This window comes from Corythoichthys intestinalis, chromosome 7, assembly GCF_030265065.1.
Source record: "Corythoichthys intestinalis isolate RoL2023-P3 chromosome 7, ASM3026506v1, whole genome shotgun sequence".
NCBI classification, from domain to species: Eukaryota; Metazoa; Chordata; class Actinopteri; order Syngnathiformes; family Syngnathidae; genus Corythoichthys; species Corythoichthys intestinalis.
This window is the reverse complement of record NC_080401.1, coordinates 5984670-6002000: the sequence shown is the minus strand read 5'-3', so window position 1 is coordinate 6002000 and position 17331 is coordinate 5984670. Positions and strand designations below refer to the sequence as shown.

The 17331-nt window shown below is 36.2% G+C and overlaps 2 protein-coding genes across 3 annotated transcripts in view; one reads left to right on the top strand and one right to left on the bottom strand.

Moving 5' to 3' along the window:
* Positions 1-3213, top strand: part of LOC130918685 (serine/threonine-protein kinase MAK-like) — a 37008-nt gene extending 33795 nt beyond the window's left edge. The window contains exons 18-19 of one of the 2 annotated variants that reach the window (XR_009063809.1): positions 1099-1157; positions 2333-3213. The gene's annotated coding sequence lies outside the window, so the exon portion shown is untranslated. The remainder of the gene's footprint in view (positions 1-1098; positions 1158-2332) is intronic. The other variant, XR_009063811.1, reaches the window with a different exon arrangement.
* Positions 89-16539, bottom strand: bphl (biphenyl hydrolase like). The gene is made up of 7 exons (XM_057840606.1): positions 16293-16539; positions 11921-12024; positions 9552-9718; positions 9212-9365; positions 8970-9101; positions 2496-2619; positions 89-2411 (listed from the first exon to the last, which is right to left on the bottom strand). The coding sequence occupies exons 1-7, from the start codon at positions 16361-16363 to the stop codon at positions 2306-2308; spliced, it is 858 nt and encodes a 285-aa protein (XP_057696589.1). The 5' UTR covers positions 16364-16539; the 3' UTR covers positions 89-2305.
* Between the last annotated feature and the right edge of the window lie 792 nt (positions 16540-17331).

Sequence of the window (17331 nt, the reverse complement as noted above, 5' to 3'; positions counted from 1 at the left end):
CTTATTGTCAGGTAATTGTTAAATGTCCAGTAAAATGAATTCAGGTTTTTTTTTTTTTTTTCAATTACCTTCACAATTTAACTAGAAGTTTTAGTTAGGCATGTTGTATGTAACAATGAAGACAAAATGAATGACTTTTTAAAAAAAATATCTTATTACAGCTTCCTGACTTAACTATAGTCTACAACTGTACTGTTTTAAGTACATAAAACTTGTAAGTTTTTAATAAAGGTTTTGCGTATAAAACATTAAAAGAATTTCTCACTACACAAATCTGACAAAAGTCCTTTTCATTCAAATTTAAAAATGTGCTGCTGATTGACATTTTTCTTGTGGGCAAAGCGCTGATATAAATTGTGTCAGTCACTTCTTTATACAATCTAAACAACAACATCTCATAAAGAGGAGGCAGACTGTAATAAATCAGTTTTCATTATCAAACAATTGTTCATAAATACAATCCAAATCCAATTCCAAAGCACACTCGTTTTGATAATTTACAGTTTGAATGGAAGTTTGTGTTGAAAGGAGACTCTAAGCTGTTATATGAATAGGTTTATGTTTGTGGTTTCTTTATAAAAGAAATGAGACAACTTTACTATCTAACAGTTAATCAAGTGCTAACGTGCTTCTCCAAAACACAATACAAACGGACACTTTAGACACTGATTAGCATATTAGTTGAATTTTTCTTTTATCACAAACAATTCTTTTAGGTTATTTTAATTACCTGACATGTTTCGGTGAACACTTCCGCAATTGTTATCCACCAGGTAGCTACATTTTAAATGAAATAAATGGCAATTAAAGGGTTAGTGCCAGCTAGTCCATGTCCCCGTTTGCAATCGTGTCAAGTTACAGTAGGCTAGTACTACTATCTCTCTCCTAAGAAAAAATATTTTAGCTGTAAAACAACGTATGCACATGCAGCAGCAATATTAACTCAGAAGAAATAGTCTCCTGCCTTTTTCTGGTTCTACATAGAGATCCTGAGTGTTCTGTTCATTTCTCAGTGACTATTCAAGTTAAAATGTATAATTACATCCTCTTTTCATTGTGATTTATCATAAATCATACCATGTTTTCTTTGTGCTTCAGGCAGTCTCCTGCCTTATCTGGTTCTACATTGAGACCTGGACTGTGCTGTTAAATTTTCAGTGAGTATTCAAGTCAAAATGTGTAATATTGCAGTATGTAGTTCTTCATAGCCGCTTCATTTTTCTCTCAAAGTGCACGAAATTGATGCATTTTACAATAAAATGTAAAAAAAAAAAAAAAAAAAAAAAAATTCTCCCAGGGGGCATGCCCCCGGACCCCCCTAGAGGGTCTGTGTTTCCCTTCGTACAGCGATTCTTGTGGACTGGGCTGAGTCAAAGTCCAGGGGTGCTTTTTAGTCCAAGTCCCCCCCTGTATTAAAGTTAAAGTCAATACAGATTTACTTTGCATTGTTCATTTAGCCTATCAATTAATTAGGTTCATATTTGTGTGGAATGTAGCCCTGACCCCTGTTCACCCAAAGTTTCATCCTGCAAAAAGTGTCCATGTAGTTGTTATATCGTCCCTACCAATGTTGAGACCAAACCTACGCCCTTGCTATAAGTGTAGACAAAATGAATTCAATACAACTACTGATTAGCATAATCGCTAACTAACCTAGCGCTCTGAGTAGTAATGTCTCATCAACGAAGAATACGAACGCACACTGGATCTAACAACACACACGACTCAAAACAATCTAGCTCTCGCGTAAATATCATTGATTCAGCAAATAAACCTCAGTGCATTGAACTCTTTCTCTCTTGCTCAATTCACTGGTGCGCACACACAGGTAAACATTACACACAAGGACCCAAACGGGACTGCTCATAGCTGCAAGGATCGATTATCAAATTCTTTGGCAACTAATTTATTAAGTGATTTTAATCAATTTAATCGAGTTTGGATAATGATCCTGATTATTGGATTCAGATGTGTTGGAGGAGGGAGACATTGAAAACACGAAAGGATAGGTGTGCTCAAAGTTCAGATTTGGTGACTTTCTCCAGTTTAGAGTGAAGGAAGAGCGTGAGGGTGGATTGTAGGGCTTCTGCAGAAATTGATCAGCCTTGATGACCCGCCTGTTATAGACAGCCTATCACACTTTGCAGCAAGCCCCGATAGCCTTGGTGAAAATGTCACAATTACTGAGAAGGAAACACTCAACGAAAGTCTACTGAATCTCAGAACTTGAATAAAATAACCACATTATCCTTTGCTGATCTATAAATGTTACTTTTGTGTGCATGTATTTTCATCACTTTCAGGTTTATTTATTATTCTGCCCCTCTTCCAGAAAATCTTCCACAAGTTTGTTGAATTCTTCAGGAAACCTGAGATGGACATTGTGTTTTCCCTCTGGCATCAGATGTAATCTAAATTTGGAAGGAGAACAGTGTCACAATGCATGTGCTGGAATAGGATGCGAATGCTTTTCTGATATTGTTAAATGGTCTTACCGTGATCCCTGGATATGTTTGAGGAGGAAGTATGGGTGACAGCTAGGCACCATGGGATCTTTCTCTCCATGAATGATCAGTGTTGGACATTTGATTAAAGGAAGAAGGTCAATGCAGATGTTTCCTGAAAAGAAGGCATAAATTTAGACACGCGTGAAAGTGGCTAGAATTTCTGGCCGGAACTCCCTGACATAAAGGCCGTCAAAGAGCCAGAATTTTCTTTGTTTTTGGGGGGAATGAGTGCAAAGAAAACTGCTTTTGGCATTTATACCAATAACAAACAAAAACACACAACATGTTTTACACATGCATTAGGCTTCTGCATTACACTTACTGTAACAAGGCATACATCAGAAACTGATATTAATTCAAAATTGTAATGATTTGCAAAACAACAGTTAACAAAAGCATCATACAGTAACCCAAACCTCCCTCTCTTAATCCCCCTCCCCCATTTCCTCACATCTACATGTAAAACCTCAATTTTAACTAATTAAAAACATAGGATGTACATTAAAATTAAAGATAGTGTAAACCTTGACTTACATATCATTGAAAAAAATTAACACACATTACCAAAAATAGGTACAAAAAACTTGCAGTGAAATGGAATATATTTTGGAGATTAAAAAAAAAAAGTTAATGTTTGCGTTATTATATATATATATATATATTATATACATATATATATATATATATATATATATATATAATATATATATATTATAAGGGAAAATTAACCCTAACATAGATAAATGAACAAAAATAAGTCCAAAGTGCATAATAACCATATTGTCAAATGTATCACATTTGAGACAAGCATTTCTGGACCTCATTGCAGTAAAAAAACATTTGTTTAAAACCTTACGGAGTTCAATCTCACTTTAGTTATATTTGTCTTACCATGAGAACCGCATGTTTTTAATTCTTAATGTATCATTTATCATACAAATTACAGAACATACAGAAATATTAATTTTTTAAAAATTGTTTTAAAAAATGTTATTATAATATGTTTAAGGACCACATAAAGCTTTGAAATTTTATAAAAATCAGAATTTCCTGTTCATTATTTCTCGGGTCAAGCATTATAGAGTTAACACGGAAGATGTTCTGAACCGCCCCATTAGAGCGAATAAAATGAAAATAAAATAAGCCACTTAAACTTTTTCCATTCCGTTGCATAGCCCTTTTTTATCGCATGAATTCAAGTTTTTTTTTGTTGCCCTAGAAACATGTGCATTTGAACTAATCAGAGCTAACTATCCATACTGATCACTAGTGTTGTATCGATACCAGTTTTTGGCCCCGATACCGGTACCGGCTTAGCAGTATTGGCCGATACCATACCGATACCACTTTGTTTGAAATTTATATATATATGGCGGAAAACACAGACAAGACTGAAAAAGCAGTTTCTGCTCCTGCACCCCTCTTTAAAATAAACTGCTGTATTTTAAGCCAAAACAACTGTTGTGTTTGATAGAACAATATGTCTATATGCTGCAATAGCAGATTCATTGGGAATTAAGCCGCTGAACTATTTTGAATTTGTCCGTTTTACCCTGGAAACCCCCCTTACAGGTAAGTAATCGTATTTATTATTCGAAATGTCTCATTTTTATCTTCGAATCATTAAAAAAAAAAAAGACTTTAAAAAAATTATTCACTCGCATATTTTAAACTTTTAAACCAATTATGTCACAATAAAAAAATTGGCGTCTGTAAAAAAGTCACGGATATCTACCTCATAACTATCGCTTAATTGTATTTTTTTTTTTTTTTGTTACTGTCACATTTTCCCTGACATGATAGATGATAAATAATCGATCCAATCAAAGAAAAATTGAAAAAACACGTTTAAAAGGGTAAATATATGAAAAAGAAAATCTCGACTGCTCCTTGTTGCGATTTCTACATCGCTACCCTTGTTATATCACCATGTTTCACCCATAAAATCCACAAAAAATCCGGCTGTGGCCATTTACGGCTGTGTCTTGACACTCGGTGATACACGCTACATAGTTTTTGGATAGAAACAAGGCAAGTACGCGATAATATCTCGTTAAAATCGTGGCGTCTTTAATTCTGCTCTCGCGTGCTCTCGCCTCCAGTTAGGGTTTTGTTGTTTAAAAAAATTTCTTTTTTTTTTTTTTTTTTTTTTTATAAAATGCCCTCCTGTTCAAAAATTTTCTTCCCCCAGAAAGTTGAGATTTTAAGCTTTCCAATGATGTATCACACATGCATATCGGACAATTATGAAAGTTGGCCAAATTGGGGGTCTCAGAGCGAAACTTCAAGTCACCTGAGTGTTTTCCGCCATATATTTATATATGTATTAGGGCTGTCCCAAACGACTAATTTACTCCCCAGTAGTCAGCCGACTATTTTTACGATTAGTCGACTAATCTAGTAATTTTTTAATTATTATTATTTTTTAAACTAATTTAATAATGACATTTTTGTTGAAGCTTATCAATTTACAAAAACATTTTGGAATACCTAAATTCTTTAATAATGTATAAATAACATGAATATCAATAATAAATAAAAAACAATGAGGTCAAATGCTACTGGCATTAAATAATGCAAAAAAATGTAAACGGAAACATTGTGACTTCACCTTTTTAAAAGGAGTCAAAACAATTCTTACTCTTTTTGTGGTATGTATATATTGTTATAAATGGTAAAATGAATTGCAATGGGCCACAAGTAACTAACATTAGTGCAGTCGTGGATTACAGTAAGCAGGCCAGTGCTGTGTTTCCATATATATTTTTATTATATTATACATTTACAGGATATATATTTTTTTTTCCCCCAAGAGGGAGCTTCCATGATCCTAATAAATTTAATAATAATTAAATAAAATATTGTATATATATATATATATATATATATATATACAGTGGGGAGAACAAGTATTTGATACACTGCCAATGGGTTTTCCCATTGTCAGTGTATCAAATACTTGTTCTCCCCACTGTATATATCATATATTATTTTATTAAATAAAAATGCACGTTGATAACGACGGACATAAAGGCAACTTCAATTTTAAAAAAATCGTTAGAAAGTTGTATGGACTTACAATCCACTAGCTTGTTGTTTCTTGTTGTCTTCCTAAATTAACACGTGGGTGACGGCGCTTCAAGTGTTCCTTCTTAGCCGACGTGCTACCTTGGTATGCGAGCTCAGCAAAGAGTACGCACAGTGGCATCCTCCATATTTTCCTTGAAATAATTCCTGGCTCTGGCTTTTTTGGTCCGCTATTTTGGCTTTATGCCGTTTTCACCGTGTTACCAATTCTGCCCTTCTTGGTAATTGGCGGTGTTCAACTCCTCGCCGTAGTGAGGAGTTAACCGGCGATTCACTTGGCTCGTTGTCGTCGGTTGTCGTCGGTTCGTCCGATTTCCTCCTCAGGAAGGCGGCGGCGTGCATAAAAACACCAAGAGGTGTTGGATGGCTTCTTATGGATACTTTTATTGACCAAAACAAAAACGTGGGGGATGCACCCATTTAACTCCGCGCTACCCGCGCACTTTTCCCAACTCTCACCTAACTCGCTCCCTCTCTCTCGCTCACCCACTTTCTTCCTCTCCGCTCAATCTGACAATGCCGGTCACACTGGAAATAACAGCGGCCGCCTTGGGGGTGCCGGTAACAACCGCTTGCATCGCCATTCTAAACTTTATAAGCATGTAATGTTTTTTTAACCCGTCATTACCCGTCGAGGGTATGTTTTGCCCATCGACGCATTTACGTCATCGATGACGTCGACAACGTCGATGTCTCGGGACAGCTCTAATATGTATATATACAAAGTGAATCCTGTAGAACTTTTCATTGCATACCTGATATGGGTGACAATAGTTAAATAAACCTTTGGCTGGTAAAGGCCAAAATAGAGCTAAATTTGTGAAATTAAAACATGTATAACACTACCCTAACAGTAGGAAAGTACAAATATAATGAATTAATAATGAATAAAAAAAATTAAACCCTGAGTTTTTGGCTCTCATAGGCCAAACAGTGCAACTTTCATGAAATTATAAGCATAAGCGGATTTTAAGGGGGCGTCAGGGGGGCCATGGCCGAATAGAGTCATTCCATGTAATTGACTTTCCTATATATATATTTAAAAATTGTAAAGCAATAAAACTGCAACAAAAATGAATGAAAATATATATATATTTATAATGGGTCAAAATTGTTTTTTGAACAGATCATGTGACGAGCACCTTAGATGGTCATTTGCTTTGCATATAATTTTCAAAGAAAATATATATATTAGGGGAGGGCACTTTTATTTTTCAAATGTTTTTTTTCTTATGGCGCTGTAGTGTAAAGCGCTTTGAGCGCCTTGAAAGGTGGAAAAGCGCTATATAAGTATAACACCATTTACCATTTGATTGAAAATATTTATTTTGATTGACTTTTTGGGGGGATTCAATGATTTAGACACAAATGTCCTCCCCATAATATGGCCCAAACACAAAAAGGATTGCTTCAATCAAAGAAAACTTTTTCAATGAAAAATTAAGTGTTCAAATGCCAATTTTTCAATCTCAAATATTTTTTTCGCATTCAAAAACATTTTCTATGATTGATTTTTTTTTTATTTAATTTATTGAAGTGATTTTTCTTTGTGAAATTATATATATTTTTTGAAGCAACTTATTTTTTGATTGAATAATAAGGACAAAAATGTCCTAGCCAAAATGTGGCCCAAACACAAATCAACATTACTTCAATCAAAAAAGTTGCTTCAATAAGAAGGTAAAAAAAAAAAACAAAAAAAACCCCGACTTCAGTCCAAAAAAAAAAAAAAAAAAAAAAAATCAATCAAAGAAAAACAGCTTTCACATGCAATTTTTGGGAGTTTTTTTTTGTTTTGTTTTTATTTTTGCATTTAAACACTTTTGGGGGGGGGGGATTGAATTGACATTTTGTTTTAGTTGAAACTATATATTTTGATAGAAATAACTTTTTTTGGGATTGAATAATAAAGGAAAAAATCTACCACAATATGGCTCCACCCAGGGGATACGATTTTTGACTTGGGTAACTACATTGGTACGACACCGCCGGGCATACCATATTCAATGGATGACAATCTTGGCGAAAAGTATTTACTAAGTAGCCTGATTTAGAATGATGCGAAACGAAAAATGCTCATTGTCAACTTATTATTATAAAAATTGTTGTAAGTTAATTTTATTGCTGACAAGGTGTTTCGAGGTCATCAGCATGTTGTGCCGCCCCTGCCCTAAAAGTCAAACTCCGCCTATGATTATAACTAATAATAATTGACCACAGCATCCTGTCTCTCTATTAGTCTCCCTCTCTGGGCACCAGCAGCAACACACTTAGCCACTTAGCTTAGCTTACTTTGCTTGCGAACGGACACCTGGAATCCAGGCAGGGAGGTTTGTCACGTACATCGACGCGAGTCAGCTGTCTCGTCAGACTCAGATGCACACACTGGGAGATCTCCGTTGGATAAATAAATAATAAATATCGCTGGAAACAGATAACGCTACACAAGCACCTTATTCGGGTTTTTGTTAAAACGTGTATGTAAATCTTACGTTAGTAGATTGTTTTCTTCTTGGAGATGTGTGTGTGTGTGGCAGCCTGGCAGTTTTTTTTTCTAATATGGAGGTTCAACAGATGCCGTCATATTTTCGGGATTAAAGGACCATTCCGCCCCCGAATTTTATACCGGAACAGCATACCGGACAGTTCCGGACCACTTTCAACCCTGAATTTAGATGTTTGTGCTGAATCGAGGTGAGTAGAGTATTATTTTTTTTTACTCAGAGTACTTCAATGTGTATTAGTTTTATTTTTGTGCATGTATACATGACTTGAAAATAATATTACTCAAGTAAAAGTAGTCATTCGAAAATTGACCATGAGTACAAGTTAAAAAAATTTCAGTGAAAAGAATACTCAAGTAATGAGTAACTGTTTACAATGTCTTTTTTTTTTTTTTTTTTTTTTTTAAACAATGTAAATGTATTATTTCTCAGCACAACATTATCTTTATGAACTGTTATTATATTGTACTATAACCTATTACATAACCATATTGGGCCAAAAAGACTACACAATAATCTTCAAATTCCGACTAGAAAAATCTACAGAAATAAAACATCATCCGCCCATGTAAAAGTAAAAAGTATGGCGTGGTAAAACTACTCTTGGAAGTACATTTTTCTCCAAAAGTTACTTAAGTAAATTTAACGGCGTAAATGTAATGCGTTACTACCTACATCTAGTGCTGAATCTATAAAAAATATGCATAATACTATAGCAATTTCTTCACAGGTTAAAATTAACATATGCATAATACCAGAGCCAATTCTTAAAAGATTAAAATGCAATTACTCATCATAAAGTAGTTAATGATAGATGAATATTTGGTTTCAAAATCCAAACACTTGCAAAAAAATTTCAAAAATCACCTACCTTTAGGTATATGGGCAAACTGTCCGATCCCATTCACCCAGGCTTCCCATGTTTTTGCAAAGACATCTGCCCCATACACCTCCTCCATCGGGGCCCTCATTCTTGCACTCCATTTGGACACATCACAGACCGCTTGATGGTCCACAGAATGACGTGCAAACACATGAAAGACAATGTCACAAAATAGGCCCGTTTCATTCGATGACAGGAATACAAAAAGTCCATTTCTAAGGTGCATTTACAATTGTAAATATCGAGGTCTTCTTGCGATACAAATGCATTGGATCCCCATACAACCATCTTGTTGATTAAGCCAGGGTTCTTGGCAGCAGCAATGAGGGCTGTTATCCCACCATCACTCCACCCCAGCAGAGAGAACTTGACGAACCCCAATGTCTAAAATGAGGAAAGATGTTATGTGAAGATGATCAATAGTAAGTGATCTGAAATGACCGGTAAGGCAAAATCCAAAATAGTTGTTTGATCCATGCATCAAGCAATACATTTGTACTTTTGAACAGCATGATGAAACAAACTCATCACTTACAACTTGCAAACACGTTATTTACTTATGATACTAACCCTCATTAGATCCACAACATCCCTTGCATCCCTTTCAAAGAAGTTGAGGGGAAAGTCTCGGTCTGGAGGGCGCGATTGCCCATAACCACGTGGATCCCAGCCCACCACAGTAAAAAGCTCCTTGTTCAAAGACTTAAGCTGTGGTTGAAAATCTGTCTTAGTGTTTCCTGTTGTGTAAAAAAAAAAAAAAAAAAAAAAAAAGGTACTGTAATTTTTTCATTTTTTAAAACTTTTTTCCCTCATTTTGAATCATGCGGCTTATAGTCCAGTGCGGCTTATTTTTTTATTTATTTCGGTCAATAGGTAACACTTTATTTGGCAGTAGGGGTGCAAGATATCCATTTTTTGAAACCGATACCGATAACTTCCTGCTCCTCAAGGCCGATACGATAACCGATAATATATATATATAATTTTTCAATGTATATTCACCTGAGTTTCTGAACACCTGTAGTGTAATACTAGTGGTTGATTCAGCTTAGATTTGCCTTTGACCGAATGGAATTTTCATGATGACATGAACATTATTATAATGAACAAAACAAAGACAGTAACAAAACTTTGCATACTGGAAAAACAGGAGTGGAAACAAACGCACAAATCCCAATCTGACACCGTGCCAAAAATATTATAAATAGGGCCGATAATATATTATGTTATCGGATTTATTGGGATGACATCATAATTCCTATTATCGGACCGATAATTATCGTGCACCTCTATTTGACAGTGGCGTCATAAAATTGGCATAAGACTGTCATAATTATGACATGATAATGACACTATCATGTCCGTTAATGAATGCTTATGACAGATCATTTAGTATCATCTGGCAAATTATGTCACCAACACTCCATTTATGTCCAACTCGGATCTTTTGCATCCATTCAAAAGTGAGATAATTTGCCGAATGACACAAAATGACATCTGTCATGATGTCATTAATGCTCATGGCAGTGTCATGTCATAATTATGATGGTCTTATGACAGTTCTATGGCGCCACTGTCAAATAAAGTTTTACCAAATACCAGAGCTAGCAATTAATGAAACAACTGGAACATTAACTGAAGAAACAATAAGCACAGAACATGAATTTTGATTGTTATTTACATTCGTAGCGCTACAATGCATGCTAAGAGGCCTGTTGGATGGCAACAGTATTGACAGCAGGTGGCAGCAGAGGTTGACTGTCTCCCCCAAGGGAGCACTGATGGCCAAATGGAGCTTCTTGAAGCAATGAAGCTTTGCAGCCAATTGGTTCAAAGATTTATGGTGGTTCATTTGGTCTTATGACAGTCTTATGATGCCGCTGTTAACTAAAGTGTTACTGGTTAATATCTTTTGGCGTAAATATCTCATGATACAGTGAGGACAGCTGCAGCTTATTGTCCAGTGTGGCTTATCTATGAACAAATGCGGTTTTCGTGTCAAATTTGGTGGGTGGCGGCTTATAGTCAGGTGTGCCTTATAGTCCAGAAATTACTGTATGTGATTTTTGTTTTTGAACAAGTCCAGTGCAGCTGCTTAGTTATGAGGAGTGGTGGATCCTGCATTAAGTGGTAAAAACAGCTTCGCATGACACTGTCAAACAAAGATGAACCAGTCAAGTTTGTAATAATTCGTATTTGATCATACTGTGTGTATGTAAGGATAAAATACATGGAATAGTAATTTAATCACTTTAGAAAACCCATTTTAAAAATGAAAAGCAGCATTTTTATTTAACATACTCTAGAACAGGGGTGGGCAAACTGGTCCTCAAGGGCCACAGTGGGTCCTGGTCTTTGTTACAAATGATCTAGCACAGGCGGTTTAACCACTGAAGGCTCCGGGGAAACAAGACTGCAATCAACTGATTGCACTTGTAAGACACCAAATTGGTGAAAAGGTGTCCTCTTGATGGGTTGCAACGAAAACCCGCACCCCTGGCTCTTTGTGGAATAGTTTGCCCACCCGTTCTAGAAACAACATTATCTCATTCTGTCACACTTCAGAAAAGAAGGATTTGCCGATTGCCATGCTTTGTGCTCATATAGGAACAGAGGCACTTCAGGGGCCATTCAAATTCGAGGTGGGGCCAGTCTCCCTATGGCCCCACCCCTGGCCAAGCTTTAGCCTTTGTGATGGATTTTCTATAGAATTGAAGTTGAGACTGGCTAGGCCATGACCTTCATGCGCTTGTAATTTACTCCTATTCTTATATTCTTATTTTCTTCCTAATTGAACTGTAAAGATAATATAGGTCACATTAATGATGGAAAAAGTTTTTTTGTATCTTGGTCTAATTTATTTTAGTATAACAAAATCTAGTTTTTTACTAGGGTAGTGTAGACTTTGTATATCCAAATTTCAATGGTATACACGTTACCTAGAGCACCTGGAAGCAACACCACTGCGTGTTTTCCTGTGCCTGTCTTCTCATAGTAAAGATCCACTCCATTAACAGTTTGCCTGCCACATGTCACTGTTGAGCTGCAAAAAAACAAGTACAGTGGTGCAAATAAGTATTTAGTCAACCACTAATTGTGCAAGTTCTCCCACTTGAAAATATTAGAGGCCTTTAATTGTCAACATGGGTAAACATCAACCATGAGAGACAGAATATGGAATAAAAAAAAAAACAGAAAATTACGTTGTTTGATTTTCAAAGAATTTATTTGCTAATCATGGTGGAAAATAAGTATTTGGTCAATACCAAAAGTTCATCTCAATACTTTGTTATGTACCCTTTGTGGCCAATAACGGAGGCCAAACATTTTCTGTAACTCTTCACAAGCTTTTCACACACTGTTGCTGGTATTTTGGCCCATTCCTCCATGCAGATCTCCTCTAGAACAGTGATGTTTTGGGGCTGTCGTTGGGCAACACGGACTTTCAACTCTCTCTGCAGATTTTCTATGGGTTTGAGATCTGTAGACTGGCAAGGCCACTCCAGGACCTTGAAATGCTTCTTACTCCTTTGTTGCCCCGGCTGTGTGTTTGGGATTATTGTCATGCTGAAAGACCCAGCCACGTCTCATCTTCAATGCCCTTGCTGATGGAGGGAGATTTTCACTCAAAATCTCTCGATACATGGCCCCATTCATTCTTTCCTTTACACAGATCAGTCATCCTGGTCCCTTTGCAGAAAAACAGCCCCAAAGCATGATGTTTCCACTCCCATGCTGCACAGTGGGTATGGTGTTCTTTGGATGCAATTCAGTATTTTTTCTCCTCCAAACACGAGAACCTGTGTTTCTATCAAAAAGTTCTATTTTGGTTTCATCTGACCATAACACATTCTCCCAGTCCTCCTCTGGATCATCCAAAAGCTCTCTAGCGAACCACAGACGGGCCTGGACGTGTACTGGCTTCAGCAGGGGACACGTCTGGCAGGGCAGGATTTGAGTCCCTGGTGGCACATTGTGTTACTGATAGTAGCCTTTGTTACTGTGGTCCCAGCTTTCTGTAGGTCATTCACTAGGTCCCCCGTGTGGTTCTGGGATTTTTGCTCAACGTTCTTGTTATCATTTTGACGCCACGGGGTGAGATCTTGCATGGAGCCCCAGATCGAGGAGATTATTGTATGATCTTGTATGTCTTCCATTTTCTAATAATTGCTCCCACAGTTATTTCCTTACACCAAGCATTTTACCGATTGCAGATTCAGTCTTCCCAGCCTGGTGCAGGTCTACAATTTTGTCTCTGGTGTCCTTCGACAGCTCTTTGGTCTTGGCCATAGTGGAGTTTGAAGTGTGACTGACTGAGGTTGTGGACAGGTGTCTTTTATACCGATAATGAGTTAAAACAGGTGCCATTAATACAGGTAACGAGTGGAGCCTCGTTAGACCCCGTTAGAAGAAGTTAGACCTCTTTGACGGCCAGAAATCTTCCTTTTTTTAGGTGACCAACTACTTATTTTCCACTCTAATTTGGAAATAAATTATTTATAAATCAAACAATGTGGTTTTCTGTTTTTTCTCCACATTCTGTCTCTCATGGTTGAGGTTTACCCATGTTGACAATTACAGGCCTCTCTAATCTTTTCAAGTAGGAGAACTTGCGCAATTGGTGGTTGACTAAATACTTATTTGCCCCACTGTAGATCTGCATAGTCAGTGTGATAAAATGCACTGTACATTACACTCGCACGCACATGAAATAATATTAATGTCATGCTTTTTTTTCAAGTGGTATGGTATCTATGCCTTCAACAAACGGTAGTAGCAAGAAAAATTAAAGGTTGGTACCACCTGTTGCTATTAATAAAGGAATGGATGTTTTTGTTCAATTAAGCAGGCCCATACAGTATATACTGTATTCCTGAGTACTGTATTTGAATTTGTGAGTACATTAAGAAAATATCCTTATTTCAGTGTTTGTACTATTTTTAAATATTTTTGACCCGTGATTGGCTGGCGACCAGTCCAGGATTTAGCCTGTGTCCTGCCAAAAGCCATTTAGGATGGGCTACAGCACACCCACAACACTAAACATGGATTACTTCAGGCTGAAGTCTGTGACGTAGAGCGTGCATGCCCTCAACTGGCTTAGCCCAAACCAACAGGCAAATAAAAGTCAGCAATGAATTAATCAATCAGCCCTGATACAAAAAATAATAACTGGGCTCTGAGGATCAATGCCTAAACATCCCTAGAATATACCAACCAAATTTCATTGAGATCATCAACGAATAATGAAGAAATTGATGTACAAGCACTAGTGTGCTACTACAAGATGAGGGCTGCCCTCTACTGGCTAACCTGCAGCAACCACAAGTCGGCAATTAATCAATTAGCCCTGACCAAAAAACTAAAAAATTGGGCTCTGAGGATGGATAGATACTGGCACATGTTACATAGTTACCAAGTTTCAAGATGATTAGTTCATGGCTGATGGAGGAGTAAGACTTCAAATTCAATGTCCATAAGAGCAAGAGACCAATAACTTGGTGACTGAGAGGCCTTCAACGTATAAAAATGATTGTATACCTGCCCCCAACAAAAACAACATGATCAGCCCTTCAGCCTGTAACTAAAAACATATATACTTAAAACATGGTAATACCCAACAACAATCCAGTCCTGAATGACACAGGACCACCATGAGACTTGAATTAAAGAAACACTATGTAACTTTTCAGTTTTCCTTTCAGTTCAGTTTAGGTATATTGTCTCCTATGAAGGGGAAATTTATCTTACAGCAGATAAGCATACAGACAACACAACAACAGATAACTCATACACATAAAATAACACAGAATACAATTTAAAAATGCTACAGACAGCTTCGCATCTAGGTGCAAAACTTTTTGTCTCTTGTTGCTCTGCCATCTTTGCAGAATTCGCGTGAAAGCATACGCGTCGACTTCCTTCTTTATAATGAATAGGGAAAGGGGGAAGTGACGTATGCCGAAAAGCAGTCATCACATTTGTAGTTTTTTTGTGTGGCAGGTTTCCTGCCACCCTCCTCAAAGTTAATTAGTGTGAATCGGAACCCCTCAAGATATTAAAGAGGTGTCATTCAACTAGTTGTCAGTCAACATATCATCACAAATGTTATGAAAATATTTTATAAAGGTAGAAGAGTTACCTAGTGTTGCTTTAAAGTACTGTCATGAAAAAAGAGAAGAAAAAAAACGTGTTCCATTTAAAATTAAAAGCCCCGTCTAATGGCTAATTTGAATGTCATTTAGTATGTCATGTTATACATTACATTTACTCCTTTAAATTTACTTGAGTAACTATTTGAGTAAAGTGTTCTTCCAATAGTAGTTTTACCACGCCATTCTTTTTACATTAAATATGAAAATAGGGTAATATCCAAGAAACTGACTTACCCAAAGATTTGAGCTAAATTACCTTAAAAAAAGTACTCATAAATGTGCCATCTGATAGTCACTTCCACTGATTTTAAAAACTATTTAGCCCTTTTCGGAAAACTTTTGTATCGAAAGGCAACACAAGAGTTTTATGAGAGTACTTTAGTTCAAATCGTGCGGATTTGTTGTTGGATATTGCTCCATATATTGATTTTTTTACTTTTTTTATTCATATTATTTTACCCTGCATCACCAACTATTGGCAATGCTGACTATGAACACATAGGGCAGCTGACTTGACAACATCTTTCTGACTGGAGATTGGCTTGATCTCAGGCGAGACGCCTATGTGTATTTTAGACCATTGATATCGCATATATTTGACTAGATTTCCAAAGCCTAGGTCAGCGGCGTAATTAGCTGGTGACCATCTTGCGTCAGACTTTTCTGTCATCAGGCTCTACCGCAGGGGCAGCGGACGTAAAGTGAGTGATTTTCACACTAAATGCGGGTAACTCGTTGAATCCCTGACTGATTTACAGTCAGTTTGGTTTAGGACAAACCATATTAACGTGTCTAGAATTCAGGCTGGATTCTGACGTTTATTACAAACCAAGCCGTTTGAAAAACTGTTGAAAAGGAACAATTTATATTTATTTCAAAGCGCGGATGCCATTAACAGGCCCCGACGCAAAACAAACAAACAAACAAACAAACAAACAAACAAACAAAAAAGTAACACTTTGGCTCACAATGGGAGTTCCTGTTCATTACCTACAATGCCTACATAGAGATACTCTGGCACCTACTGGACATAAAAGCAATTACACACTCATGAATTACTCTTACATTGCCAATAATCGGGCATGCACGAAAATCACAGTCTCATTTTAAAATACAGATCATTTTACCACGATCACAGCAAATATCGACGTGTTACCAGTAGGATTGCAACGCGGCCATGGTTCTCCTTAGATTTAACAGACGTCCTCTGCATAAAAACATCTCCATTCCTGCACACGAAACAGTCTGAAGGTCTGACGGGTTAAAGATTAAGCAATCGCAACAAAACAGTCCCAGCCAGTCCAAATCTCCAACTTGTCATTTTGAATTTAAACTGAAAACGTACACCGACCCATTCACTTCCTCGAACTCCTGTTTTTTTTTTTTTTCCGGACGGGGTTTTTCGAAATTAAAGCGAAAGTACCCTCGAGGACTCCATGGCGAACGCAACTAGTGTTGTTTGATTTTAATTTCAGATAACTCGTCCAGAATTAAAATGGCCCATTTGAATGTCTATATAGCTGCATTATTCGTAAAATTAACGTTCATTACTGTTGGATTAGATTAGTTTTTGTTGTTGTTGTTGTTTTTTAAATGTCTAAAAACCTGTTTTCAATGAAGCTTCAATTCCATAGGTTGATGCTAGGTTTAACCCAAAATTATGACATATAATAAAAAATTAAATTAAAAAAAAAAAGAACTATCGAAGAAGCTAAAGTTTTTGCTGCCTGTTGTTGGTTTGCTGCTTTTTCAGTCATTTTGACACAGCGATATCAGGTTTTCCAAATAAAAGACGTCAAAGCTATTCCTGTAAAATAAAGATAACTGGATCACAACTTGGAGGACCAAGAGTGCAAAAATTAAATAAACAAATACTTAGATAAATAAATTATTAAATGTGTCATTAAAATGCGTCTATATCAATATTTATGTATTTCAACTATTATTTATTAATTTCAATATTTATTTCAATTTATATTCATTTATCTAATTTTATATTTATTTCACTTTTTTCCTCACTTTTTATTTAATTGTTTAATTTATATTTATTTCATGTTTTAATACTTTTTATTCATTTAAATTTGTAATAAATTATTTCAACATTTGTATTTCAAGATTTCCGCTTTATTTATTTCAACTTTTATTTTATTTTTTTAATATTTAATTTTATTATGAAAAAAAAAAATAAACGTTGA

Bases quoted from the DNA above. Each gene is read 5' to 3' on its own strand.
- bphl (XM_057840606.1), bottom strand. From the start codon at position 16,363: ATGGAGATGTTTTTATGCAGAGGACGTCTGTTAAATCTAAGGAGAACC. The intron at 9,366-9,551 runs GTTAGTATCATA...TCCTCATTTTAG, and splicing joins ATGTTGTGGATCTAATGAGG to ACATTGGGGTTCGTCAAGTT. The intron at 2,412-2,495 runs GTAAGACCATTT...TTCCAAATTTAG, and splicing joins AAACATATCCAGGGATCACG to ATTACATCTGATGCCAGAGG.